Source organism: Erinaceus europaeus, chromosome 4, assembly GCF_950295315.1.
Source record: "Erinaceus europaeus chromosome 4, mEriEur2.1, whole genome shotgun sequence".
NCBI classification, from domain to species: domain Eukaryota; kingdom Metazoa; phylum Chordata; class Mammalia; order Eulipotyphla; family Erinaceidae; genus Erinaceus; species Erinaceus europaeus.
In genome coordinates, this window is record NC_080165.1 from 56,546,507 (window position 1) to 56,574,321 (window position 27,815).

The window sequence follows — 27,815 nt, forward strand, 5'->3', positions numbered from 1 at the left end:
GACTTAAAACATAGAAATGGAAGAGATGGACACATCTCATTTACTCCAGACCCAGTAGTTTGGAAACTATAGCTACAACCACCTAAGGGGCTGACACTGAAGAAGAAAAGGGAATAACCCCCTCCCCTAAGCTCCACCCCACTCCCATACCAGTTTGAGGGCGCAGGACACAAGGGAGCCCAGGTCGTCCATGGAGCAGTCATTAGCCAATGACTTATGTGTCTGCTATTTTTTTTAATATTTATTCCCTTTTGTTGCCCTTGTTTTATTGTTGTAGTTATTACTCATGTTGTCTTTGTTAGATAGGACAGAGAGAAATGGAGAGAGGAGGGGAATACAGGGGGAGAGAAAGATAGACACTAGCAGACCTGCTTCACTGCTTGTGAAGTGACGCGCCTGCAGGTGGGGAGCCCGGGGCTCCAACCTGGATCCTTATGCTGATCCTTGCACTTTGCGCCACCTGCGCTTAACCCACTGTGCTACCGTCCCACTCCCTTGTGTCTGCTATTTATTTATTTATTTTCCTTTTTGTTGCCCTTGTAGTTATTGTTGTTATTGACGTAGTCCTTGTAAGGACAGAGAGAAACTGAGAGAGGAGGGGAAGACAGAGAGGGGGAGAGACAGATAGACACCTGTAGACCTGCTTCACTGCCTGTGAAGTGACTCCCCCGTAGATGGGGAGCCCAGGGCTCGAACCGGGATCCTTACAATGGTCTTTGCACTTCACACCATATGCACTTAACCTGCTGCGCTACAGCCCGACTCCCATGTCTGCTATTTTAATGAAGATCACCTTCCTCCACGGAACTTTCTTCCCTAAAAGTAGCCCAACCACTTCTTAGCCTGAATAGATTAGAGGCTATTGTGCCCCTCCTCCCTCACACCCACAAGAAGGGATGTTAAGTCCAGGAAGCAATCACAGAAGGAAGGTGACCTGCTGGAGCAGAGATGGATCTACTTGAAGGCCCCAGGAAGGAGAAAGAAAATAGGAAAAATGTTGTGTCATATTAAATATTTTATTGTTGTCTGCAGAAACTGACCTTGGAGTAACTTTCAAATCAGGAGAATGGTTAAGTGTTCAGGTTGCTGAGATTAAAAAAACACAATCACTTAGGAAAACAAAAACAAAAACAAGCAGTATGACACAGTACTTGCCACCAATCCCAATAGTTGAGGTGTCACACCTCTGGATATGACAAGTGTGAACCAGAGATTGAGCCAGTGCAGGTTTTACTGGGAAGAGAGAAGACTATTGGGAATGAGAGGTAGGAGAGAGGATAGTAACAAAACTGAGAAAACGATATGGGTCATTTTGGAAGCCGGGGGGGAGTTTGGAAAACCCACTAGGAAAGGCAGAAAGTCAAGGGTATTTAGCTTCACTGGGGGCAGGGCCCTGGAAATGAAAACAGGCTGAGAAGCATGTTAAGGACCCAGGAGGCAAGGGGAAAACTGGAAGGGGGCCCAGGAGGAGACGGAAAGGGATACAGAAGTCCATAGAGAGACCTGGTGGATCCCAGGGTGCAGCACATCAGAAGTTAGGCTTGTGTTTCTTGAGTTCCACCATTAGGTGATGAATGTTGATGAGTTCAGCCCGGGCTGGGAGGGCTCGGAGCTGGGGCTGAGACAGTATCCGGTGAAATCGATGATAGAGCTGGATCAGTTGGGTCAGTGCTCCCTGGTCAGAGAAAAGTCATGGAGAAACCATGATGATTAAGAAAGAAGTTATGGGGCCAGGTGGTGGCACACCTGGTTAAGCACACACATTACTGTGCACAAGGTCCTAGGTTCAAGCCCCTGGTCCCCACCTGCAGGAGGAAAGCCTCACAAATGGTGAAGCAGGTCCCCAAGTGTCTGTCTGTCTGTCTTCCTCTCTATCCACCCGTCCCCACTCAATTTCTCTGTCTCTAGCCAATAACAAATAAAGAATGGGGCTGAGTGGTGGCACACCTGGTTGAACGCACATATTACAGTGCACAAGGACCCAGGTTTGAGCCCCCGGTCCCCACCTGCAGGGGGAAAGCTTTGTGAATGGTGAAGTAGGGCTGCATGTGTCTCTCTGTCTCTCTCCCTCTCTATCACCCCCTTCCCTCTCAATTTCTGGCTGCCTCTATCCAGTAAACAAATAAGGATAATAAAAAAAATTTTTTTTAAATGAATGAAGCTATGAAGCTGGGGAGATAGACTGCATAATGGCTATGTAAAAAGACTTTCATGCTTAAGGTGTTGAAGCCTCAGGTTCAACTCCATCATCACCATAAGCCAGAGCTGAGCAGTGCTTCTTGACACATTCTCTCTCCCTCCCTCCTTCCCTGTAGCTCTCTTATTAAAACACATATAATAAAAGAATCAGGTTACGTGGCTAGTAAAATGACTCAACTGGCAGAGTATCAGATTTCCATGCTTGAGGTTCCTATTCCTAGCCTAGTTCAATCCCCTCCACCACATGTACTGGAGTGGTGTTCTGGCTTGTCTCCCTTTTGCCTTACATGAAACTTTCTCATATGTAATAAAATCTTTAAAAAAAAAAAAAAAGGAGTCGGGCTGTAGCGCAGCGGGTTAAGCGCAGGTGGCGCAAAGCACAAGGACCGGTATAAGGATCCCCGTTTGAACCCCGGCTCCCCACTTGCAGGGGAGTCGCTTCACAGGCGGTGAAGCAGGTCTGCAGGTGTCTATCTTTCTCTCCTCCTCTCTGTCTTCCCCTCCTCTCTCCATTTCTCTCTGTCCTATCCAACAACGACAACAACAATAATAACTACAACAACAATAAAAAACAACAAGGGCAACAAAAGGGAATAAATAAATAAAATAAATATTAAAAAAAAGGGGGGGGGAGTCATCGGTAGCACAGCGTGTTAAGTGCACATGGTGCAAAGCGCAAGGACCAGTGTAAGGATCCTGGTTCGAGCCCCTAGCTCCCCACCTGCAGGGGAGTCGCTTCACAGGTGGTGAAGCAGATCTGCAGGTGTCTATCTTTCTCTTCCCTTCTCTGTCTTCCCCTCCTCTCTCCATTTCTCTGTCCTATCCAACAACGACGACATCAATAACAGTAACTACAACAATTAAAACAAAAGGGAAAATAAATAAATAAATATATTAAAAAATCAAATTGGGGGCTGGGGAGACAGTATAATGGTTATGCAAAAGACTTTATGCGGGGGGTCGGGTGGTGGCGCAGTGGGTTAAGTGCACGTGGCGCAAAGCGCAAGGACCGGTGTAAGGATCCCCGTTGGAGCCCCCCCCCCCCCGCTCCCCACCTGCAGGGGAGTCGCTTCACAGGCGGTGAAGCAGGTCTGCAGGCGTCTATCTTTCTCTCCCCCTCTCTGTCTTTCCCTCCTCTCCATTTCTCTCTGTCCTATCCAACAACGAACAGCATCAACAATGGCAATAATAATAACCACAACGAGGCTACAACAACAAGGGCAACAAAAGGAGGAAAAATGGCCTCCAGGAGAGGTGGATTCATGGTGCAGACACGGAGCCCAGCAATAACCCTGGAGTTAAAAAAAAAAAAAAAAAATTTATGCCTGTGGTCGCAGTGGTAACGCGCTTTGGACTCTCAAGCATGAGGTCCCGAGTTTGATCTCCTGCAGCACATGTCCCAGAGTGATGTCTGGTTCTTTCTCTCTCCTCCTATCTTTCTCATAAATAAAGTCTTTAAAAAAAAAGACTGTGGTCCAGGAGGTGGCGCAGTGGCTAAGGAACTAGACTTTCAAGCATGAGGTCCTGAGTTCAATCCCCGGCAGCACATGTACCAGAGTGATGTCTGGCTCTTTCTCTCTCTCCTCCTATTTTTCTCATTAATAAAATAAATAAAATCTTCAAAAAAAAAAAAAAAAGACTTTATTCCTGAGGCTCTGACGTCCTAGGTTCAAGCTCTTGCACCACTACAAACCAGAGCTGAGTAGTGCTCTGGTCTTTTTCTGTATCTTTCTCTCATTAAAATAAAATGGTTAGGACTCATCCATAACTTTGGGCATAGCAGGCAGTTGAAGACCAAGGGTAAGTGAATAGTTCTGGGCCCAGGGAAAAGGGGAAAAACTAGCAATGTGGGTGGGATGGCAGTAGGGGCTGGTTGTTGCAAATCACCTGAATGATACTGGTTCCGTTTCTGAAGTTGGTGAAACTCCGCATTACATCCTGACTCAGAGACTCCACTGATGATTTCCAGGAACTTCCAAAGCCACGAATTAGCTGAGTAACCCGGGCTGACAGCAGGAGGAAAGAGACAGTATCACAGAGGGTCCAAACGAAGTGACCCTTCTAAGTCCTTCCCAAGATAGTCGGGTCTCACCACTCAAACCCTTTTGCCTGGTGTTCCTCAACACTTTTTCTTGTTCGATTCCTTCCTGCCCATAAAATCTGCTTCCCAGTTTTCTTTCCTAATCACCTTTTCAATGACTCCACCACTACCACTTCACCCTTATTATACCTTCTTCCCCTCGAAGTCGTTCAGCTTGTCCACGCTCAATCAAGGCCTCAGCCTCCTTCACAAATGCCACCAGACCTCCAAAAGGGGGAGACAGCAACTCTTCAATAAATTCCTGAAGGAACACACACACAAAGAATCAAGTGTCTTGGTGTCACAGATCTTCCGAAGGTCCTGGCATCATGACCAGACAGGTTCTTACAACACTCCAGGGCAAGAACCAGAGGGGTAAACAGCTGGGAGGGGCAGGGCCACCAAAAGGCAAACACACTAAAGCAAGCCTGCTACCAGGAAACTGGTCCCGATGCCAGCCCTGAGTGAGGAAGCTGAGTCAGAGTCTCTCAAGAGAGCTTAAAATTAATGCTGACGTAGACTCACGTGGCAGAATAAGGTAGGTGCATCTTTCAGCTATTGCAAAAGCAAAGGCAAATCCTCCCTAACGGAAAATATTCTCAACCTCAATTTGGGGCTATATAACGCCCACTGATTAACCAGTTAACTGAAAGATCACCAGACACAAACCTATAAATACATTAAACTAAATTTAGAATAGTTTAATATCCTAAGATGCATGTTGGGGGCCAGGTGGTGGCTCAACTGGTTGAGTGCACTCATTACCATGTACAAGGACCTGCGTTCAAGCCCCTGGTGCCCCCTGCAGGGGGTGAAACTTCACAAATGGCGAAGCAGTGCTACAAGTGTTTCTCCCTCTCTCTCTCTCTCTCTCTATATATATATATATATATATATATATTCCCTTTCCTCTCAATTTCTCTCTGTTCTATCAAATTTAATAAATGACAACAACAACAAAATCGGAGGCCAGGTGGTGGCACACCTGCTTAAGTGCATATATTGCCAAGCTCAAGGACCCAGGTTTCAGCCTCAGCTCCCCACCTGCAGGTGGTCCACTTCACAAGCAGTGAAGCAGGTCTACAGGTGCTTATCTTTTTCTTTGCCCCTTCTCAATTTTTCTGTCTTGTCTAATAAAAATTAGAAAAAAAAAAAAAAGCGCCGGGGGTGGGGGGGAGGGGAGCCGGGTGGTATCATAGTGGGTTAAGCGCAGATGGTGGAAAGTGCAAGGATCCAGCGTTAAGGATCCCAGTTCAAGCAAACAGACTCTCATGCCTGAGACTCCAAAGTCCCAGGTTCAATCTCCCACACCATCATAAACCAGAGTTGATAAGTGCTCTGGTGATAAGTAAGTAAGTAAATAAGTAAATAAATAAATAAATAAATAGAACTATGTCATATACCATATGATAGATTAAAAACAAAAATATGGGAGTCAGGCAGTAGTGCAGTAGATTAAGTGCAGGTGGTGCAAAGTGCAAGGACTGGCATAAGGATCCCAGTTTGAGCCCCCGGCTCCCCACCTGCAGGTGAGTCGATTCATAAGCAGTGAAGCAGGTCTGCAGGTGTCTATCTTTCTCTCCTCCTCTCTGTCTTCCCCTCCTCTCTCCATTTCTCTCTGTCCTATCCAATAACAACAACATCAATAACAACAATAACTACAACAAGGGCAACAAAAGGGACTAAGTAAATAACTATTAAAAAAAATACATCATGAGGTTGAGGAGATAGCATAGTGGTTACGTAAAATGACTCTAATATTTGAAGGCTTTGAGTTCCCCAGGTTCTTCTTCTCCTTTTTTTAAAGATTTTCTTTTCTTTTCTTTTTAACCTTTTCTTTGTTATTGGATAGAGACAGAGAGAAACTGAGAGAGATGGGGAAGATAGAGAAGGAAAGAGACAGAGACACCTGCAGCTCTACTTCACCACTTGTGAATCTTTCCCCCTGCAGGTGGGGACCAGGGGCTTGAAGGTGGGTCCATGTGCACGGTAATGTGTGCACCTGACCAGGTGTGCCACTGCAAGACCCCCATGTTTATTTATTTACTAATGAGAAAGGAGGAGAGAGAAAGAACCAGACATCCACTCTGGTACATGTACTGCTGGGGATCAAACTCAGGACCTCATGCTTGAGAGTCCAATGCCTTATTCACTGCACCACCTTTCAGACCACAGGTCCCAGGTTCAATCCCAAACACCACCATAAGCCAGAGTTGAGCAGTACTGTGGGTTTTTTTTTTTTTTTTTAAAGGCTAGGTGGTGGCACACCTGGTTGAGTACATGTGTTACAGTGCGCAAGGACCTGGGTTCGAGCCCCCGGTCCCCACCTGCAGGGGGAAAGTTTTATAAGTGGTGAAGCAGAGCTGCAGGTGTCTCTCTGTCTCCCTCTCTATCATCCCCTTCCCTCTTGATTTCTGGCTATCTCTATCCAAATAAATAAATAAAGATAATTTAAAAAAATTTTCATGCTTGAAGCACCAAAGGTCTCAGTTCCAATTTCTAGCATCATAAACCAGAATTGAACAGTGCTCTGATAAACAAACAAAAACACTAGAATTGCTTTAACAGCTGCAGATAAAGTACACACTTTCTATTTGTTCCTTCAATTTTTAATTTTTTAATTTAACTTAAATTTGTGTGTGTAGAGAGAGAGAAGGGAAAGAAATTAATGGCACAGGATTAGAATGGTTTATTAGACTACAACAAGGGCAACAAAAGGGAATAAATAAATATTAAAAAAAAAAAAGAATGTTTTTTTATTAGGATGGGGGAGATAGCATAATGGTTATGCAAAAATAATTCCATGCCTGAGGCTCCAAATGTCCCAGGTTCAATCCCCAGCACCACCATAAACCAGAGCTGAGCAGTGCTCTGGTGTAAAAAAAAAAAAAAAGACAATGGGCTGGGCAGTGCTGCCCTAAGTACAGCACATATGTTACCAAGTGCCAGAACCTAGATTCAAAGCCCCAGTCTCCACCTGTAAGGGAAAAGCCTCCCAATGGTGAAACAGTACTGCAGGTGTCTTTTTCTCTCCCTTTCAAAATTTAATTTTATTTTATTGGATAGATAGAGACAGACAAACTGAGAGGGAAGACAGAGAAGAGAAAAAAGCTTTCTTCCCTGTCAGCTAGGGTCAGAGGCTTGAACCTAAGTCCTTGAGCATTGTCACATGCATTCTCTATCACGTGCACCACTACCTGGTCCTCTCTCCCTCTCTATCCATACTTTCCCTCTCAATTTCTCTGTCTCTATCAGTTAATTAATTAATACAAAAATGGAGATGTGGGAGTTGGCACAGTGGGTAAAGTGCTGGCCTCTTGAGCCATGAGGTCATAAATTTGATCCCTGGTCCCTGGCAGTCACATGTATCAGAGTGATGCTTTCTTTTCCCCTGTTTTCTGCCTGGAAAAGTTGACCTGGAGTGGTGAAGACAAAAAAAAAAAAAAAAAAGACCATACCATAATAAATAGTCAACAAGTTCTTCCAAGTGAGAGACAAAGAGGGGTGAGAGAGCAATCCACGTATTTTTTAAAAAGGATTTTTTTTTTATATGAAAGTTTCACGAGAGAAAAGTTATGAATGGTAGAAGGGAGGTGTGAATAAATATTTTTGCACGTATATTTATTAATATGTAGGTAAGGCAGCATCAGAGATTGAACTGTGAGTCTCAGGTATGCAAGTCTTGTGCTTTACCAGATGAGCAAGTATTTCTCCATCCAGGAATTTAGGCTTTGATAATGGTTATTGACAAGTGTGTTGTATTTCATGGGTGCTCATATCATTTAAATACAAAAGAGGAAATGGTCTGGGAGATGGTGCAGTGGATATGGAATTGGACTCTCAAACATAAGGTCCTGAGTTCGATCCCCAGCAGTACATGTACCACAGTGATGTTTGGTTCTTTCCTCCTATCTTTTTTTTTTTTTTTTTGCCTTCAAGATTATTGCTGGGGCTCAGTGCCTGCACTACGAATCCACTGCTCCTGGAAGCCATTTTTTCCCTTTTTGTTGCCCTTGTTGTCATTAATATTATTGTTGTCGTTGTTGTTGGATAGGACAGAGAGAAATGGAGAGAGGAGGGGAAGACAGAGGGGGAGAGAAAGATACCTGCAGACCTGCTTCACCGCCTGTGAAGCAACTCCCCTGCAGGTGGGGAGCTGGGGCTTGAACCAGGGTCCTTACACCGGTCCTTGCGCTCTGTGCCATGTGCGCTTAACCCGCTGTGCTACCACCTGGCCCCCTCTTTCCTCCTATCTTTCTTACTGTTAAATAAATGAAATCCCTTGGGATGATCTCACTCACAGGTAGAAGTTGAAAAGCGGGAGTCGGGCGGTAGCACAGCGGGTTAAGCGCAGGTGGCGCTAAGCACAAGGACCAGTGTAAGGATCCTGGTTTGAGCCCCCGGCTCCCCACCTGCAGGGAAATCGCTTCACAAGCGGTGAAAAAGGACTGCAGGTGTCTATCTTTTTTTTTTTTTTTTGGAGGTTAATTCCTTTTTATTATTGGATTATATTGTGAAGCCTACACCTACAGTTTAATCAGGAAGGAATGCCTTGCATTTACATCAAGGACACATTTATTCTAATGTAATAAAAGAGACAAAGATCAAAGTACACATTAAAAAAAAAGAAGACTATGTTTTATCTGGTCCTACTTTTGTTATTTTGGACCATAGCTTTCCTATTAAAAGATTGATCTTACAAATGCATCAATCAGATTTTCCCAAATTCTAAAACATCAAATGCGACTTCTTAAAATTTCTTATAAACAAAAGATTGAAAACACCACAGGAAACCAAAGCTAAAAAGAAAGTCAAAGTAGACTGCTATTACCTGGTAGTAGGAAAGCTGAGTAAAACGTGGGTGTGTCTGTCTTTCTCTCCCCTTCTTTGTCTTCCCCTCCTCTCTCCATTTCTCTCTGTCCTATCCAACAACAACGAGATCAACAACAACTACAACAATAAAACAACAAGGGCAACAAAAGGGAATAAATAAATAAATATTTTTTTAAAAAAAGTTGGAAAGCACGATCAGAAGAGAAAACATTGAGCAGAACTTGGACTGGAGTCGGTGTATTGCGCCAAAACAAAAGATTCTAGAGTGGGTGGGTTCAGGGTCCTAGAACATGATGGCAGAGGACCTAGTGGGGTTGTACTGTTATGTGGAAAACTGGGCAATGTTATGCATGTACAAACTACCATAGACTGTAAAACATTAATCCCCCAATAAAAATAAATAAAAATGTAAGGATCCCGATTTGAGCCCCGGCTCCCTATCTGCAGGGGAGTTGCTTCATAAGCGGTGAAGCAGGTCTGCAGGTGTCTTTCTCTCCCCCTCTGTCTTGCCCTCCTCTCTTGATTTCTCTCTGTCCTATCCAACAATGATGATGACATCAACAACAATAAAACAAGGGCAACAAAAGGGAATAAATATTTTAAAAAAAAAGAGAGAGAGCTAGGAGTTATGCAGAAAGACTTTCATACCCAACGTAACAGAGGTCCCAGATTCAATCTCTGGCACTATGATAAACCAGAGCTGAACAGTGCTCTGGTTAACAACAACAACAAAAAAGACAATAATGACAGCATATCATAAACAAGAATGATACTAGCTACAATTCTATATACCTGGGTCGAATTAACTATTATCCCCTACACATATACAGAACCAACACAACACACACTATTGCCCCTTTCCTGCCTCCACATCCCTACCTGTGTTCGAGCATTGAGCAGCTGCTGGAAACTCTCCACCTCTTTGCTGTCATCTGCAGCCCGCTCCTCCAGGAAAACAAAGGGAAATCATTAACTTTGGGAGAAGTAGCCCTTCCCTTCAGGATATCGCTTTCCCTATACTTTACTGTACTTAGACACTGACATTGTCCAGACTTCTGGAAAAATTATGGAACAACACCAACATAACAATATAACTTCTACCCTCATGAAGCTGACAGGGCAGGGGAAACACAAACTCTCTGGGTAGGGAGACAGGGAATGGAGGCATCTGTTACCATCAGTACACCCAGCATCATGTCATAGTTGTTGATAAGAAATACAAGCTGTTCTTTTCTTGAGGAGAACTCAGCTGCCACTCGGAGGACAAAATTCTCCACTTCAACCTGAAAAAGCCGAGGAGGTGGAGGTCACATGAGAAGACAAGGGCATATGCCCCCCCTCACAATCCAGCTCATGGCAGCAGTGCTGTTGTTGGGAAGTCTTGGCTCCACCACCCTGACCTGTAGCTGTCCCAGCAGCTGCATTGTCCGTTCATTGGGAAATGTTTGATTGATGCTAACAAGAGCAGAGGAGAACTCTGCATATCGACGTGTAATCTATGAGAAAGGAAATGAAAGGGAAAAAAGAAAAATCACACCAGGGGCCAACAGACAGAAAACACACTTTACCTTGTGTGAGGGCCAGGTTATGAGTCCTCTGCATCACACAGAAGCATAAGGGGGGAGTCGGGTGGTAGCGCAACAGGTTAAGCACACGTGGCTCGAAGTGCAAGGACCAGTGTAGGGATCCCGGTTCAAGCCCCTGGCTCCCCACCTGCAGGGGAGTTGCTTCACAGGCGGTGAAATAGGTCTGCAGGTGTCTCTTTCTCTCCCCCCTCCCGGCTCTCTAGATTTCTCTGTCTTATCCAACAACAGCAACAACAACAATAATAACCACAACAATGATAAAACAACAAGGGCAACAAAAGGGGGAAAAAATGGTCTCCAGGAGCAGCGGATTCGTGGTGCAGACACCGAGCCATGGCAATAACCATGGAGGCAAAAAAGAAAAAAGAAAAGCCTGCTTGGCAAGGAAAAAAAAAAAAAAAGCAGCAGCATAAGGGGAAGCTTCAAGAACAGTGGAGTGGTGCTGCGGTGCTTGTTTGTCAACTTTTCCTTCTCAGTCTCTGAGACTAAAACTCAAGAAGAGTCTACGAAAAGTGTTGGAATCCAGAGGGCAAAAAGAGAAAATGTCACACTAACCACACAACCTTCCAGCTCCCTTAGGCTGGTCAACCAGCCTGTGACTCTTACCTCCAATTCCTTCTACCAACAATGTAAAACCCATTGAGTTTGACTGCATTCTTAGATTGCCCCTCACAGATATAAAGCCAGGCACGTGTCAGAGTTGGTCGAATTCCCCCTTCCACCTTCCACTGAATTTTAGACCCTCACTTTTAGGAACCCCTTTGTTACTCTTGCCCTCCCTCACATAATGTGGTCGAGTATCCAGTCCCCCAAGGCGCTGAGGGTCAGTGCTTCGGACACTCTGGACATTCATCTCCAGGATCAGCTCAAACCGTGGCCACAGCAGGGCAAGCACCTGTTCCCAGTACCTGTAGGCTTAATCAGAATCAGAGGTCAACTGGCAAGAAATATGGTGGCAGGAGGAGGGAGGGTTTGGAGGGAAAACCTGATTAAGAGTTGATGACAGGCAAGGATAGCACTGGGTATGAAAGATTAATTAGAAAGCAGCAGTACTGCTTCTGAGCAGGTGAACAGGAATAAGGATTAACAGTGGCAGGGTCGGGAATCGGGCGGTAGCGCAGCAGGTTAAGCTAAGCGCACGTGGCGCAAAGCACAAGGACCGGTGAAAGGGTCTGGGTTTCCCCACCCGCAGGGGAGTTGCTTCACAAGTGGTGAAGCAGGTCTGCAGGTGTCCTTCTTCCCCTCTCTGTCTTCCCCTCCTCTCTCCATTTCTCTCTCTCCTATCCAACAACAACGATATCAGTAACAACAGCAATAATAACTACAACAATAAAACAAGGGCAACAAAAGGGAATAAATAAATTAGTATTAAAAAAAAAATAGTGGTGGTCCAGGAGGTGGCGCAGTGGATAAAGTATCAGATTCTCAAGCATGAGGTCCTGAGTTCTATCCCCGGCAGCACAAGTACCAAGGTGATGCTTAGTTCTTTCTCTCTCCTCCTATGTTTCTCATTAATAAATAAATAAAATCTTTTAAAAAATAATATATATATATAGTGGCAGGGTCAAAGTAGGAACCCAAGGGTTAGGGAGAGGGTCATGTAAAATTAAAAGTTTGGGGGCCAGGTGGTAATGCAGTGGGTTAAGCCCACATGGCAAAGTACAAGAACTGGTATAAGGATTCCAGTTCGAGTCCCCGGCTCCCCACCTGCAGGGGAGTCACTTCACAAGTGGTGAAGCAGGTCTGCAGGTGTCTATCTTTTTCTCCCCACCTTCCCCTCTTCTCTCGATTTCTCTCTGTCCTATCCAACAACAATGACAGCAACGACAATAATAATAACAACGATGATAAACAAGGGCAACAAAAGGGTAAAAATAGCCTCTAGGAGCAGTGGATTTATAGTGCAGGCACTGAGCCCCAGTAGTAACCCTGGGGGCAATAGACAAACAAACAAATAAATAAATAAATGTTCAAGGCCAATAGGGCATCAAAGAACAGAACTCGGTGACCTGTCCAAGGCAGGAACATCCCTCTTTGCTGCAATATTTCGGAATCGGAGAACAATGTGGATACACAGAAAAACAGCAATGGCATCATAGCAGTCAGCAAGATAAGACTCCAGATGTTTCTGTGATTTAGGAACAAGCAGAGGATTAAAAGAGAGTATTTTTGTGCGCACCCAGGGACACCCCCAGCCACCCCCCCACCCCCCCAAAAAAAAGAGTATTACTTTTTCATTCCAAGTGGCCATGGGGATACAGCAATTCGAGGAAGGGAGGAGAGAGAGAGATCTAAAAGGCAAGTGTTTCCCTCCTTCCATGTCCACTGGCTATTGAGGCATTCTTACTGCCTTGCTTGCCAGGACCTATCAGAGAAATCAGGGCTGGACACCAAGGTTTAAGGGCTCTCTCTCTCTCTTTTTTTTTAAGCTTTATTTATTTATTAATGAGAAAAATAGGAGGAGAAAGAACCAGACATAACTCTGGTACATGTGCTGCCAGGGATCAAACTCCAAACCTCAAGATTGAGTATTCAATGCTTTATCCATTGTGCCGCCTCCCAGACCACAGGGCCCTCATTTTTCATGCACTATGCCATGGGGTATGGATCACAGTAGGAGGCCCTCAAGGAGCCCAAATTGAGGGTTTTGTGGGAGTCATAATGTGAATATGATTGGAACTATTAGAATGAGATGATCCTAGTTTTATTACCATCAGAGCTAAGACTCCAGTAGGGAACTGATGACAAAGAGGTTGAAAAGCCCAAGAACTAGAGATCTTACCAGGGTCATGCTGAGTGTCCGACCCATGACAGCATGGAAGAGGTCATGTGCAGCTGGACCAGACACAATGAAAAATTCACAGATGAACAGATATTCACGGCAGGAATTGTCTAGGAGGGCGTAGTGTTGGCTGCGGAAGAGGGCCTCAAATGGATACTAAGATGAAAGAGGAAAGAAGAGATAAAGCGGATGGACATGACACTGACTCCTTGTGGGTATGGCTGGAACATAGAAAATCTAGGTACTGAGAACTAAGGAGACCCCCATCTACCCCAAGTCTAAGCTGTGAGTGAGCATCCTGCATGAGACCTGAAGGAGGGGAAAGAAAGAACACAAGAGCCTGTGCCTACCACTGTGGCCCCTCCTGGCCCCAAATCCACCTCTCATTCATGAAGTCCCTCTTCTCAGCCAGCTAACTTTCCCCTTCATGTCTAAAGCTGTCTCCTCCTCCTACCCTCTGCTCTCCCCGTTGGGCTGTGTGAGGCACCAGGATGGGAGCCTCCAGTTCAGTGGGGGTGATGACAGAGCCCCGGGTCCCCAAGGTGAAGATGGTGTTCCTGCTGCGGAGGGATGGTTTTGAGAAGAATCGTGAAGAGTTAAGAGTCAGGGAAAACAGTAAGATCACAACTGTGATGTAAGCTCAAATACAGTGTACCTCCAGCAATTGAGACACAGTCTAGATGTCCCACTTTCCCAGTCCTGGGGTCCCTCTTCATATAACATCTATGAATGGGCTTTACAGAACTTCTATACCCTGTGATGTGATATACCCAAAAAAAAAAAAAAAAAAAAAAGCCATGTATAATACGCCAGTGATAGAGCTCACTTGGATATGTGCTGTTTTGCCATGCTGCAACCCAGGTTCAAGCCTGGTCCCCACCAGAAGGAAGCTTTGGTGCTATGACCTCTTTCATTCTCTATCTAAAACAAATAAATAACATAATGTATGTATCTTTCTGGGGAGGGTGATCACATTCTCAAATGTTTTGGTCCCATAGAAAAAGCAGTGCTGGGAGTCAGGCGGTAGCGCAGCGGGTTAAGCGCATGTGGTGCCAAGTGCAAGGATCCACTGTAAGGATCCTGTTTCAAGCCCCCGGCTCCCCACCTGCAGGGGAGTCGCTTCACAGGCGGTGAAGCAGGTCTGCAGGTGTCTTTCTCTCCCCCTGTCTTCCCCTCCTCTCTCCATTTCTCTCTGTCCTAGCTAACAACGACATCAATAACAACAATAACTACAACAATAAAAAAAAAGGTCAACAAAAGGGGGAAAAAAAGCAAAACAAAAGAAAAAGCAGTGCTGGGGCCGAGTGGTGGTGCACCTCATTGAGTGCATGTTACAATGTGCAAGGACCCAGGTTGGAGCCCCCGGTTCCCACTTATAGGGGGGAAGCTTTGTTAAGTGGCAAAGCAGGGATGCAGGTGTCTCTTTGTTTCTCTCTTCCTTCCCTCTCAATTTCTAGCCAATAACTAAACAAAGATAAAAACAAAAAAAGCAGCGCCTTGGGAGCTTGGAGTCAAAAGCAACCTCACTCTGATAGCCTACACATGGGAGTCCTTGGCTTCAAGATATCTTTTTTTTCTTCTTCTTCATTGTGGGGTTAACGGTTTACAGTTGACTGTAAAATACAGGAGTCTGTACATGTGTAACATTGCTCAGTTTTCCATATAACAATTCAACCCTCTCTAGATCCTCCTCTGCCATCATGTTCCAGGACCTGAACCCTCCTCCCACCCCCAGTCTTTTACTTTGGTGCAGTACACCAAGGATATCTTTTTTTGCTGTATCTTCCACACCCATTAGGTCATCCTTCTCAGCAACTTCCTCATACTAGAAAAGAGAGAAAGAGAGAGAATGGGTAACCGTTTCTTCTTACAGTGCAATTAAATTTTATTTTTATACTGTGTCCCACTTCTCCATGAGTAGCTCCTCCTCCCAACCCACCAGGAAGGCTTCTCTCTCCCTAATCTCACCTGGACCTTCATGAGCCGTCCCAGATAAGAGCGGTAGTAAGACAGATATATTTTGCTCAGTGTCTCCACATACTCATCTCTGATCTCCTTCGCTGTTGCTCGTTCATTGCCCAGCAAGAACTGATAGAAGAACCTGGAGGCACCAGAGATGAGGCAGTCTCTTAGCCTGCTCAAGACACCAGACAGTGGGCTGACTGAAATCTGAGGTCATCCGGTGCCCTTCCAATGGGTGGTGACCTGTATTTCAGCAGGGCTGTCTGGGGGATCTGGTAGTTGGTCATTGGTTTTCTGAAGGAATAGATCTTCTGAAGGATGAACTCTCGGATCTTTGTCACTGCCTAGAAATGGTGGAACCAAACACAGGGCAGTCTTATTATTTGGGTGGCACTGGGGCAAGGGACAAATGACAAGTAGTTTCTGAGATATCCCTCCATTCCTACCTTCACCCGAAGCCGGTCCAGCACGCCTCTGACATCTGCACAGGCTGCTGTACCTCTAGCTTCTTGCTCTCGAACTGCAGCTGCCTTGGCATCCAGCTCCTGCAGCTGTTCTAGGAACCTGGGCTCTGTCACTGGTGCTTCCAAAATTGCCCTGGGAAGATGGAATGGGTTAGGAGAAAGACTAGACTCCAAACCACATCCCGTACATTCAGTCTCTGTCTCTCTCATATAGTCAGACTATAGATACAGAATTTCCTGTCCCAGGGCACTATCCCACCCATCTCCTCCTGTCTCATATCATATAACCCTTGAACCACTTAATTTTTGATGCTAAAGCATGCATCCAGGTTAGAAAGAGTTGTCAGTCACCCACCAATTTCTGGAAGACACATACAGGTCACTCCAGTCCATCTACCTGCTACAGACATTGTGACCTTCAAACTGGTAACTCACGTAACCAGAGCAGAGGGCACTACCAGACCATCAACAAGTTCCCCAAGTTTTCCCCGAACTGCCTGGCGGTTTCGAAGGCGAATGTTCATGGCTCCAGACTGTTCCTGCAGTGTCCGGATCTCAGAGCTGATGGAGCTGAGGTCACTCTGAAAAGCTCCCAACATCTGCTCCATGCGCTGAGGAGGAGGGCAGATGTTGCTAGAGCACTACCAACAGGGTTGGTAGGCAATGAGTGGGTCACCTAAGTTTATTGGTGAAGTCTCTAGGATCTAGTGGTCAATGAGGATAATGGTGATGAGGCAACAGGTAACCCAAAGGTTACAGGCAAATGTTAGTATGTCAGTAACAACAAAAGAGCCTGCCACAGTCATACTGAAAATATCACCACCTTAGGCTGATGACTTAAGAATGGCACCAGAGATAAGGGTGGGGGTGGATTTCAGTAGTATTAGGGGTCACAGGTCATAAATACTAACCTCAAGGACAGCATCACAGGCTGTGATCTGGTTATGTAGAGATGCTATGTTTTCACTCTCTTGGATATCTGTCCCACAAAAAGTCAAGGAGTCTCATTATGAAGACAGATACCCTTTAAAATTTTTCTTTAAATCTTTACTTATTTATTGGATAGAGACAGTCACAAATCAACAGGGAAGGGAGTAATAGAGAAGAGAGAACACCTGTAGCCCTGCTTTACCACTTGCAAAGCTTTCCCCCTGCAGGTAGGGACCAGGGACTTGAACCTGGGTCCTTGTGCATTGTAACATGTGCACTCAACCAGGTGCACTACCACCCAGTGCCTGAAGATAGATGTCCTAAAGCCTGCAGAATCTCTCCACTTTCTTCCTGAGGTAACAGAAACCTCAGCAAGAAAATGTTAGTATCAAGCTGAGCTGTCTGCACCATGTTCCATAAAGTCCCCATTCTATTAATGTCATTCTTTCCCTTTGCTGGAGGATACAATCTCGAATGGATTTCTGTTCAATCTGTTGTAGCTCTAGCTCAACCTGCTTTGAATAGTGACGGAGATCCACACCCTGAGAAACATACATATGACAGGTCAGTAAGTGACAATGAATGGATACTGGAAGATAATCAACAAAGGATTAGAGGGTAAGAGACCAAAGTGACTATTATAAGGGGCCCCTAGAGAGAGGTAAGTAGAGGGGAGGATTTAGTATAGTGGAAAGTCTTACCGTTTTAAGAGCTTCCTTTACTAACTCATCCTCTAGATTTGCCTGAATGTGAACTAGAAATAGAAGTTTATCATAAAGATCCAGCTAGCCACACAATTCCCTCTCCCCACAGTGAACATTACAAATGCACATGGACTGTCCCAAAGCCCAATCTAAATCTATATCCCTTAGATTATAGGCACTCTGACTTCACCTGGTGCCATCACTTACTATCCACTTCATCCAGGATAAATTCATCTGAGGTGATGTCTAACTCTCCAAGTTGCAAGGGTTCCTGAAGACCAGGACCTTCCCCCTAAGAGAGGAACAGATTAACAGGAGAGAATACTGAGAAAGAGGGGAAGAACAAAATGTAATGCAATAATCCCCAATCCACCTGCAGGGGGAAAGCTTTTCGAGTGGTGAAGCAGAGTTGTAGTTATTTCTCTGTCCCCCCCTCCTTTTTGTTTTTTCCTACCAGAGCACTGCTCAGCTCTGGCTTTTGGTGGTGCAGGGGATTGAACCTGGGACTTTGGAGCCTCAGGCATGAGAATCTGTTTGCATAACCATTGTGCTATCTACCCCTGCCCTCTCTATTATTTTTAAATATTTTATTGGGGATTGGGCAGTAGCACAATGGGTTAATCGGGGTTTGAGCCTCCAGCCCCCCACCTGCAGGGGGGTTGTTTCACAAGCCGTGAAGCAGGCCTGCAGGTGTCTATCTCCCCCCCACCCTCGATTTCTCTGTCCTATCCAACAACATCATCAATGGCAACAATAACAGTAATGACAACAAGGGCAACAAAATGGAAAAAAATAGCCTCTGGGAGCAGTGGATCCGTAGTGCAGGCACCAAGCTCCAGCAGTAACTCTAGAGGCAAATTTATATTATTTATTCTATTTTTGAGAGAGATGCAGAGAGAGACACACACAGAGAGAAACACCAGAGCACTGCTCAGCTTTGGCTTATGGTGGTAAGGGGAACTGAACCTGGGACTTTGGAGCCTCAGGCATGAGAGTCTCTTTGCATAACCATTATGCTGTCTATTCCCCTGCTCTCTCTCTTTCTTTTTTAAAGATTTTATTTATTTATGAGAAAAATAGGAGAGAGAAAGAACCAGACATAATTCTGGCCCATGTACTGCCGAGGATTGAACTCAGGACCTCATGCTTGAGAGTCCAAAGCTTTACCATTGTGCCACCTCCAGGACCACATACCCTCACTTTCTATCACCCCTCCCCCCTCGATTTCTGGCTGTCTCTATTCAGTAAATAAATATAGAGAGAGAACATGACAGGGACACAGGCAACCCACAAGGAGAGTAAAGATGTTTGAATGTAGGTATTAAAGTATCTGAATTGCAGGAGATAGAGCAAAAATAGTTAAATTTAGGATCTCTAAATTTCAGCTGTCCTAGGTATTCTATCACAATCCCTCCGGTGAGTCCTAATCTTTTGGAGAATTTTCAGTTAACAGTGTTTACTGCATGCCAGGTACCATCTTACATATAGTTTAGGCCTTTTTCTTTTTTTCTTCCTTTTTTTTTTTAGGAGTGCTTCGTTAATAAGTGCATCATCCTTATGCGAGAGTCATGCTAATCTCTGCATTATTCCAATTTTAGTATGTGCTGCTAAAGTGAAACGTGACACAGAGAGGAGCTGATTAATTTGACCCATAATATAAAATGACAGAGCTGATACTCGAACCCGGGAAGTCTGGCTACTGGGGCTTCACCACTCCATACTGACTTTTTCAGACAGAAAGACAGACACCGCAGCATCTAAGCTTCCTTCAGTGCGGTGGGGGCCAGGTTTGGAACGTAGATCGTGGCCATGATGAAGTAAGCGAAGTATCCAAACGAACCAGCTACCTTGCCAGCCCAGAGGCAATATTCCAAACCTTCACAATACACAGAAACAGTGTCCCAGAAATCTTGAGCGTAACTGAAATTTTGCCTCTCTGGAGCCTGCGTTTAGGCCCCTTCAGGGTCCATCCCAGAGCGGGGTACACAGCCACATATCATTCATAGCAGCCGAGCTTCCAGCCTTCACCCTAAACCCAGCCCAGCCCAGCCCTTTCTGACGCGAGGACGACCGAACAAGACTCCAAGAGAGAAATGGCCCAGAGTTCTCACCAGGGGCCCTTCCTCCTCCTCCATATCCGAAGCCCCTGCTCGCAAAACCAACTCCCGAGCGGCTGCCGCCATGGTCGCCGCGGCGGCCATTCAGCACAGCCCCACTTCCGGCAATTATAAGTCCCGATGAGTCTGTTCCTCGGAGTGAAATTCTAAGCCCGAAAGTGTCTTGGAGGATTAAAAGTAGCTCCTAGATATTTGAGATAAATCCTGAATTTCACTTTTAAAGCTTACGAACACGCCGTAGTACAAATAAGAACTGGAAGTCTTAAGCACAGTCTGACTCCGGAACCTTGTTTGTTCTCCAGCCCGAGAAGTTTACGGACCCCAAAAAAAATGGGAGACAGCACCGGAAGTTGTAGTGCCCAATCGAGACTCCCGATATCCGCCAATTCACAGGCAGATTCAGGAAGTGCTTTCCCAAAATTTCCCGCCTCTTCCGCCCGATGTCTATATATGACTGCTACGTAACTTCCGCTCTCTCTTCCCCAGGAGGCCTACACGCCGCCGGGTTGCTGCCACCATGGTAAGACTAGAATATTTGCCGGCATCGAGCGACATCGGAACCAGGGCAGGGCAAGTCTGCTAACAGGAAACCAAAAGTTCCCTGTCGTGAGAGTCTTTATCTTTCTATGTGGAACCTTGGGTTCCCTTCATTGCGAAGGGATGACTAAAGCCCGCCTTTCCTGGGAACTGGGGTCGGAGGCGAAATCACTCCTCGGGCTCTGGAATGCAACGCGGAAGTTGGACACAAATGGGAACCTTCGTGCCCCGTTTCTCAGAGTGTACGTTAGAGAACGGTTGGAGACCGGTTTTCCCCAGAGTTTGCATTTTGCCTAGACTTGCGTGTTTTGTGTGCCGGCTGTCCGCGGAACTGGCTGATTTGGCTATTTTCTGGTTACCGAAAGGGATAAACTTGATGTGCCGATTTAAGGATACATTTTGGTGATTGCTTACATTATCGGTTTCTTTCTCCCATTTGTTATCAGTCTCTAGTGATTCCTGAGAAGTTCCAGCACATTTTGCGAGTCCTCAACACCAACATCGATGGGCGTCGGAAAATAGCCTTTGCCATTACTGCAATTAAGGTAAAGTGTGTTCAAAGATAATGGAGGATACAGGTGAAAGCTTGACTTTTGAACTAAGAGGTAACCCTCAACAAGATTTAAGGCATAAGTAAGTCAAGGCAGAGGAGACAACTCCAGGTCTCCGATGCTACTATGTAAGGAAAAAAAGTGGCCAATTCCACACATGACGCCCAACAGAGTAAAAGCCAGAGGATGGGGTTTAAGCCAAGTTCATATATTTCACTTAGGAGAGTGGGTTTCATAGTCAAACCTTTCCGGTGAATTTATGTGCCCCTGGATTTAGTTTGAGGGGTGAAAATGTTAACAGACTCAGGAAAGCCTGTGCTTTGGAGGGAGAGTATTTAAGAGGACGACAGTCAGTCTTAAGAGGTAAATATCATTGCCTCCCACTTCTGTTTAATAAGCAAACAGTGTTTAGCTTGTTGCGTGAATTGTGCAATTTTCTTCTAACTTTCACCAACCTGATACTCCTGGTCTTCCAAGTGAGGACTTTTATTTTTTCCCAAATGCATGTACTTAGTTAAGGCAGTGACCGCATATCTTCCATTACTTTCCCATTGGAATATCCCCTATCTAACAATCTCTTGTTTTGGAAGTGGATGTTTTGGGCAGTACTATCGGCCTATTTCAAATAATTTAAGAGGAAAAAGGAAACACTTTGTAAAAACATTTACAGTGTTTTTATTTGTTTTTAACTTTTCCCCCTTGTGTTGCCCTTGTTTATCATTGTTATTGCTGTCGTCTTTGTTCGATGGGATAGAGAGAAATTGAGATAGGGAGTGAGAAAGGTAGGATAGAAAGAAATCGAGAGGGGGTGAGAAAGGTAGACACAGACCTGCTTTACTGCCTGTGGAGTGAATCCTGTACGGTGGGTGAGCCGGGTGCTCAAACCGGGATCCTGATGCCAGTCCATGTGCTTAACCTGCTGCGCCACTGCCCATTAAAATGTTTTAACTAGGAGGCAGTATGAGAATTTAATGTAAGGGTTGCAGGAGAAAAATGAGTATGACTAATATGTGTATTTCATGGAAAAAAAGTATATTGTTAAGCTATGGTTTATGGTAGTGCAAAGACATTCCGGCCTGGGACTCTTGAGAAGGATAAAGAACCAGACATCACTCTAGCACATGTTGTTTAGAGTCTAGTGCTTGCTTTATCCACTGCATTACCTCCCAGACCACCTCAGTGGGTATTCTTTGTGGCTGATAGACTTCTTCCTTTTAAATTTGGATGGGGGGTGGTTTTTGCCCTAGTGATTGGGAGGTGTCAACTGACAGTTTTGTTTTCTTGACTAGAGCAACAATCAACTCTGGCTTATGTTATCTACCTTGCCCTGCAACGGGCCTTGTTTATAAAATGGCAAATACCTGTGTATAGTTCTATAAATACTTTCAGGGAAATAGTAAGTTATCAGTTGTGTATTACTCTGCCTGAAATCATGAGTGTTGGTCTCCTGTAGGAACCATCTTGGGTGGGGTAGATAGCATAGTGGTTATGCAAAGACACTGCCTCAGGCTTAGAAGACCCAGGTTCAATTCCACTGCCATAAACCAAAGCTGACTGGTGTTCAGGTTTAAAAATTAACATCTTAACTCATGTTTGGATAGAACAAGTGGTCTGAGCAGAGGTAAAAGTGAAAGCAAGTTAGTAAGAACTTGTTTTGGGGTGGGGGCCCAGGTGGTGACACAACTGGTTCAGTGTCCAAAGCTGTTGCCCACATGCAGGGGGAAGCTTCATGAATGGTAAGCAGGCCTGACAGTGCTCTGACTCCTCCCCTATTGATCTCTCCGGCTCTATAATAAAGAATTAACATTTTTAAAAAAGTCATCCCCCCAAAACCCTCAGTTTATCCAGCACCTGTAACGGGTTACTCGGGGTACTGTGTATCCTTTTATACCTGCAACTACAGCACCCACCTCAATAGAGGAAGTGTTTTTTGTTTTTTATGCCCCTCTTATCTGAAAATGTCAAACAGTGATGAAATCCCAGTGATGACTGAAACCTTAGGCCAGGTAGTAGCCCACCTGGTTGAACTTCAATGTTGCATTTCTTCAAAAGTGAAACCTGGCATTGATGAGAAACCTATTTCAGGCTGGTAGGACAGCTTACCTAGGAAAGTTAGTGCTGGTAATGCCTGCAACCCAGGGTTTTTAAGACCTGGTTTCTTTTCCTTTTGATTCTGTCTGAAGCAGTCAGCCTGGAGCAATGGAGACCCTATTCTCTGAATCAATCTAATTGATTTCATGCATTTTTATTTATTTTACATTAAAGATGATGTATGCAGTGGATAAGGCATTGGATTCTCAAGCCCTTGGTCCCAGAATTGAAATCTCAGCCATTGCTTGTACCAGAGTGATGCTCTGGCCTTGTCACATTAGTAAATTTTTTTTTTTTTCCTGAATCCCTGGGCCTGTTACATGAAGATACCTAAAGAGCTGGTCTTTGTTTTTTAATTACCTGGATTATCTGCTGACTAACTGTATTCCTCCCAGGTGCTTTCCTTTTTTAGATTAGGTGGGAAGGAGGGGTGGGGGGTGAAGGACACCTGCAGCACTGCTTTGCTACTCATGAAACTTTGCTCCCTGATAGGGAAGGGAAGGCAAGGCTTGAACTTGGTTCCTTGTGTATGGTCAATTGTGTTTTCTACCGGGTGCTTCGTTGTCTGGCTCTTTTTTTTTTTTTTTTTTTTATGAAAACATTAGGGTTTGAGTACACGGGACCCAACCTAGGTTTGAGCCCCAGAGATAATCCTAGTGACAATATGGGGAGGGGGCTTATGTGTGTGAGTCATAAAGTAAAAACCCAAACCACCACTCCTGGCATATGCAATGTTAATGGAATGAGAAACTTCATGCTGCTGTACTGGTTGAGCTACTTCCAGCCACCCCTTTATTTTATTTATTTATTTATTTATTTTTTACCAGAGCGCTGCTCAGCTTTGGTTTATAGTGGTCAGGGGATGAACCTGGGACTTTGAGGCCTCAGGCACAAGATTCTCTTTGTATAATCATTATGCTGTCTACCCCCACCCTTATATTTCATGATTTTTAATCATGCTGAAAGAATAAGCTCAAAACTTGTCAAAACCTTTCTTCAGGGTGTGGGGCGAAGATACGCTCATGTGGTATTGAGGAAAGCCGACATTGACTTGACCAAGAGGGCAGGAGAACTCACAGAGGATGAGGTGAGAACAAAAAGGAGGCTTTGGGTGGTGCCTACCTCTGGGATTGGCTCTGGATCTGACCCGTCTTGTCTTCCAGGTGGAACGTGTGATCACTATTATGCAGAATCCACGCCAGTACAAGATACCTGACTGGTTTTTGAACAGACAGAAGGATGTGAAGGATGGAAAATACAGTCAGGTACTTGAAGCAGAAAAGCAAAGTGAGGCAAAGACCAAAGGTGACAGTGTATAAAGTTAGACTCCTGAGCTTTAGATTTGAATTTAGTCCCAAGCATCACGTTTTCTGTCTCAAAATTATAAGTATTTTGGGGCTGGGTCGTGGGGCACCTTGTTGAGTACATGCATTAAAATGTATAAGGACCCATGTTTGAGCCCTGGTCCCCACCTTCAGGGGGAAAACTTTGTGAGTGGTGAAGCGGTGTTGCACGTATTTCTTTGTCTCCCTGTCACCCGAACCCCTCTCAACTTCTAGCTGTCTCTAGCCAATAAAGTGCCTTTAAATTTTTATTAGAGTTTGAATAATGATAAAAAGTATAATTCAACAGTTCCCACCACTACAGTTGTGTCCATCTACACTGGAAATTTGCCTGTTCTTTATCCATCTGGGAGTATGGGCCATTTTTGAAGTGCAGAGAGTGGGAGTTATGGTTTCTGTAATTGCTACTCTGCTGGATATAGGCATCAACGGGTTGATTTCATACCCAAAAGTCAGGGATAAGGTTCTGGAGGGGTGAGATTATATGCCCAGGGAAGTCAGGATGGAATCAGTAGCATATCAAAAAGGGAGAGACAGACACCTGAAGGCACTGCCTTACAGTTCAGGAATGCAGCTTGGACAGTAAGTGCAGCACATTAGACACAGGTGTTGCAAAGTGCAAGGACCAGAGTAAGGATCCTGGTATGAGCCCCCAGCTCCCCACCTGCAAGGGAGTCACTTTACAAGCAGTGAAGCAGGTGTCTTTCTCTCCTCTCTGTTTCCCCCTCCTCTTTCCATTTTTCTCTGTCCTAACAATGACATCACTAACAATAAGGGGGGGTCAAAAGTGAAAATAAATATATTGGACCTGGGTCCTTGCATATTGCAACATGCTCTCCACTGGGTGCACCACCTCCCAGACCCTCAATACATGAAAAAGGTTTCTTGCTAACAGTTTCTACCATTCAGTTAGAAATTACCATAGGAGGGGAGTCAGGCAGTAGCACAGCGGGTTAAACACACATGGTGCAAAGCGCAAGGACCAGTATATAAGGATTCTGGGTTGAGCCCCTGGCTCCCTGCCTGCAAGGGCAACAAAAGGGAATAACTATTAACAAAAATAGAAATTACCATAGAGGGTCATGATAAAAGAAATATCCTTAATCTTAACTCAAATGCAGGTCCTGGCTAATGGTTTGGACAACAAGCTCCGTGAAGATCTGGAGCGGCTTAAGAAGATTCGAGCCCACAGAGGGCTGCGCCACTTCTGGGGGTGAGTAAGGTTAAGGGCTTGGGACTGAAATTTCTTGTCCTAATATCAAACATTTGCTGTGATTTGTAACTATTTTTTGCTCTTTTGTAGACTTCGTGTCCGTGGCCAACATACCAAGACCACAGGACGCCGTGGCCGCACCGTGGGTGTGTCCAAGAAAAAATAAATCTAGGCCTTATCAATAAAAAGTTTATATACCTATGGCTTTTTTTGTGTGATGCCTTTTATTTTGCCTTTCTCTGGACGCTGATAACTTGATGTTGTCATATAGGCTCCTTCGCATGCTTCTGCTAACCTGGCTGCAGAGAGAGTGCACCCAGAGCCAGGTGCACCGCTCCCCACTTTGGTTCAGGTTTTCCTTGGGGAGCACACCAGGAACAGGAAGGTCTAAGCTCCAGAGGCAGGGCAAGGACAGGAAGCAGGGGTGCTAGCCAGCAGCTAAGCAGCTCACCTATGCCAGAGGGCCTGGAGGATCACTAGCAGCAGGGTGGCCAGGAAAAGTCTGAGCTGCATGATGGGGTGCAGTGTGGCTCAGACTGAGTGGACCCATTCAGTTACATAAATACTGATTGTGACTACTCCCCCACACACTGCTGGAATCAGCCTGAAAGGAAAAGAGTAACCAATAAATACTGCTTTTTTATTTTTGAGAGATGCAGAGAGAAACAAAGCACTGCTCAGCTCAGGCTCCTGGTGTGGAGGATTGAACCTGGGACTTCAGAGCCTCAGGCCTGACAGTCTGTATAACCACTGCTATATGCCACTGCCCACACATGCCCTTTTTTAAAAAAATTCTTTATTGGGGAATTGTTTTACTTTCAACAATAAATACAATAGTTTGTACATGTATGTCACTTCTCAGTTTTCCATATTGTACATGCATGTCACTTCTCAGTTTTCCATATAAAGACCCCCACTAGGTCCTCTCATCCTTTTTGGACTGGTTTTCCCCCATCTACCCCAGAGTTTTTTTTACTTTGGTGCAATACACCAATTCCAGTTCAGGTTCTACTTGTGTTTTCTGATCTTTTTCAACTTCTGCCTGAGAGTGAGATCATCCCATATTCATCCTTCTGTTTCTGACTTATTTCACTCAACATGATTTTTTCAAGGTCCATCCAAGATCAGCTGAAAATGGTGAAGTCATTTTTTACAGCTGAGTAGTATTCCATTGTGTATATATACTACAACTTGCTCAGCCACTCATCTGTTGTTGGACACCTGGGTTGCTTCCAGGTTTTGGCTATTAGAAATTGTGCTGCCATGGGATGATCTCTTAGGCAGAAGTTGAAAAACAAGATCAAAAAACACAAGTAGAACCTGAAATGGAATTGGCATATTGCAACAAAGTAAAAGACTGGGCTGGGTGGGTGAGGAGAATACAGGTCCATGAAGGATGATAAATGACAGTGGGGGTTGTATTGTTAAATGGGAAACTGGGGAATGTTATGCATGTACAAACTATTGTATTTATTGTTGAATGTAAAACATTAATTCCCCGATAAAGAAATAAAATTGTGCTGCCAAGAACATATGTGTACATAGATCTATTTGGATGGGTGTGTTGGGTTCCTTAGGATGTATCCCCAGGAGAGGAATTGCAGGATCATAGGGTAGGTCCATTTCTAGCCTGAGAGTTATCCAGACTGTTCTCTACAGAGGTTGGATCAGTTTACATTCCCACGAGCAGTGTAGGAGGGCTCCTTTGACCCCAGAACCTCTCCAGCATTTGCTGCTGTTACCTTTCCTGATGTATATTTCTTAAGAGGAGTGAAGTATCTCGCTGTTGTCTTTATTTGCATTTCTCTGACAAAGACTTGGAGCATTTTTTCATGCCTTTGGATCTCCTCTGTGGTGAATATTCTGTTCATGCCCTCTCCCCATTTTTGGAGGGGGTTGTTTTCTTGTTGAGTTTGGCAAGCTCTATATATTCTGGTTATTAGCCTCGTCTGATATATGGCATGTAAAGATCTTTTCCCATTCTGTGAGGGGTCTCTTGGTTTGGGTAGTGGTTTCTTTAGCTGTGCAGAAGCTTTTTTTTTGTACCAAGCAGTTTTGATGACAACAGCCCTATAATACAATTTGAGATCTGGGAGTGTGATGCCTCCGGTTCTGTTCTTTCTTCTGAAGATTGTTTTGGCAATTCTAGTTCTTTTCTGGTTCCAGATAAACATTTGTAGCATTTTTTCTATTCTCCTAAAAAATGTGGTTGGGATCTTGATAGGGATAGCTTAAATTTGTAGATGGCTCTGGGTAGTATATCCATTTTGATGATGTTAATTCTTCCAACCCATGCACATGGAATATCGTTCCACTTTTTTGTGTTTTTCAATTTCCTTGAGTAGTGACTCATAATTTTCAGTATACAAGTCTTTCACTTCTTTGGTTAGGTTTATTCCTAGATATTTTATTGTTTTTGTTGC

At 44.7% G+C, this 27,815-nt stretch overlaps 2 protein-coding genes and 1 pseudogene across 5 annotated transcripts; 1 reads left to right on the top strand and 2 right to left on the bottom strand.

Annotated features, from left to right (window-relative positions):
- Window positions 1–995: 995 nt before the first annotated feature.
- On the bottom strand, window positions 996–19,995 carry VPS52 (VPS52 subunit of GARP complex). Of its 3 annotated transcripts, XM_007527426.3 has the most exons (20): window positions 19,652–19,995; window positions 17,748–17,832; window positions 17,538–17,590; window positions 17,303–17,378; window positions 16,818–16,885; window positions 16,342–16,517; window positions 15,889–16,039; window positions 15,686–15,786; window positions 15,449–15,581; window positions 15,248–15,305; window positions 13,935–14,068; window positions 13,481–13,636; window positions 12,708–12,826; window positions 11,483–11,606; window positions 10,513–10,608; window positions 10,288–10,395; window positions 9,992–10,057; window positions 4,430–4,541; window positions 4,087–4,205; window positions 996–1,675 (listed from the first exon to the last, which is right to left on the bottom strand). In XM_007527426.3, the coding sequence occupies exons 1-20, from the start codon at window positions 19,739–19,741 to the stop codon at window positions 1,529–1,531; spliced, it is 2,172 nt and encodes a 723-aa protein (XP_007527488.1). In that variant the 5' UTR covers window positions 19,742–19,995; the 3' UTR covers window positions 996–1,528. The 3 variants fall into 3 exon arrangements, with proteins under 3 accessions (XP_007527488.1, XP_060045565.1, XP_060045566.1); XM_060189582.1 differs by lacking the exon at window positions 19,652–19,995 and having other exon boundaries at window positions 17,731–17,832; XM_060189583.1 differs by lacking the exons at window positions 17,303–17,378; window positions 19,652–19,995.
- On the bottom strand, window positions 19,059–19,159 carry LOC132538463 (U6 spliceosomal RNA; annotated as a pseudogene).
- Window positions 19,700–25,595, top strand: RPS18 (ribosomal protein S18). 2 transcript variants are annotated; one of them, XM_016190132.2, is made up of 6 exons: window positions 19,700–19,724; window positions 20,641–20,739; window positions 23,837–23,923; window positions 24,000–24,101; window positions 25,301–25,392; window positions 25,483–25,595. In XM_016190132.2, exons 1-6 carry the CDS (start codon window positions 19,722–19,724, stop codon window positions 25,556–25,558), a joined length of 459 nt encoding a protein of 152 aa, XP_016045618.1. In that variant the 5' UTR covers window positions 19,700–19,721; the 3' UTR covers window positions 25,559–25,595. The 2 variants fall into 2 exon arrangements, with proteins under 2 accessions (XP_016045618.1, XP_007527489.1); XM_007527427.3 differs by lacking the exon at window positions 19,700–19,724 and adding an exon at window positions 20,141–20,177.
- Window positions 25,596–27,815: the final 2,220 nt, after the last annotated feature.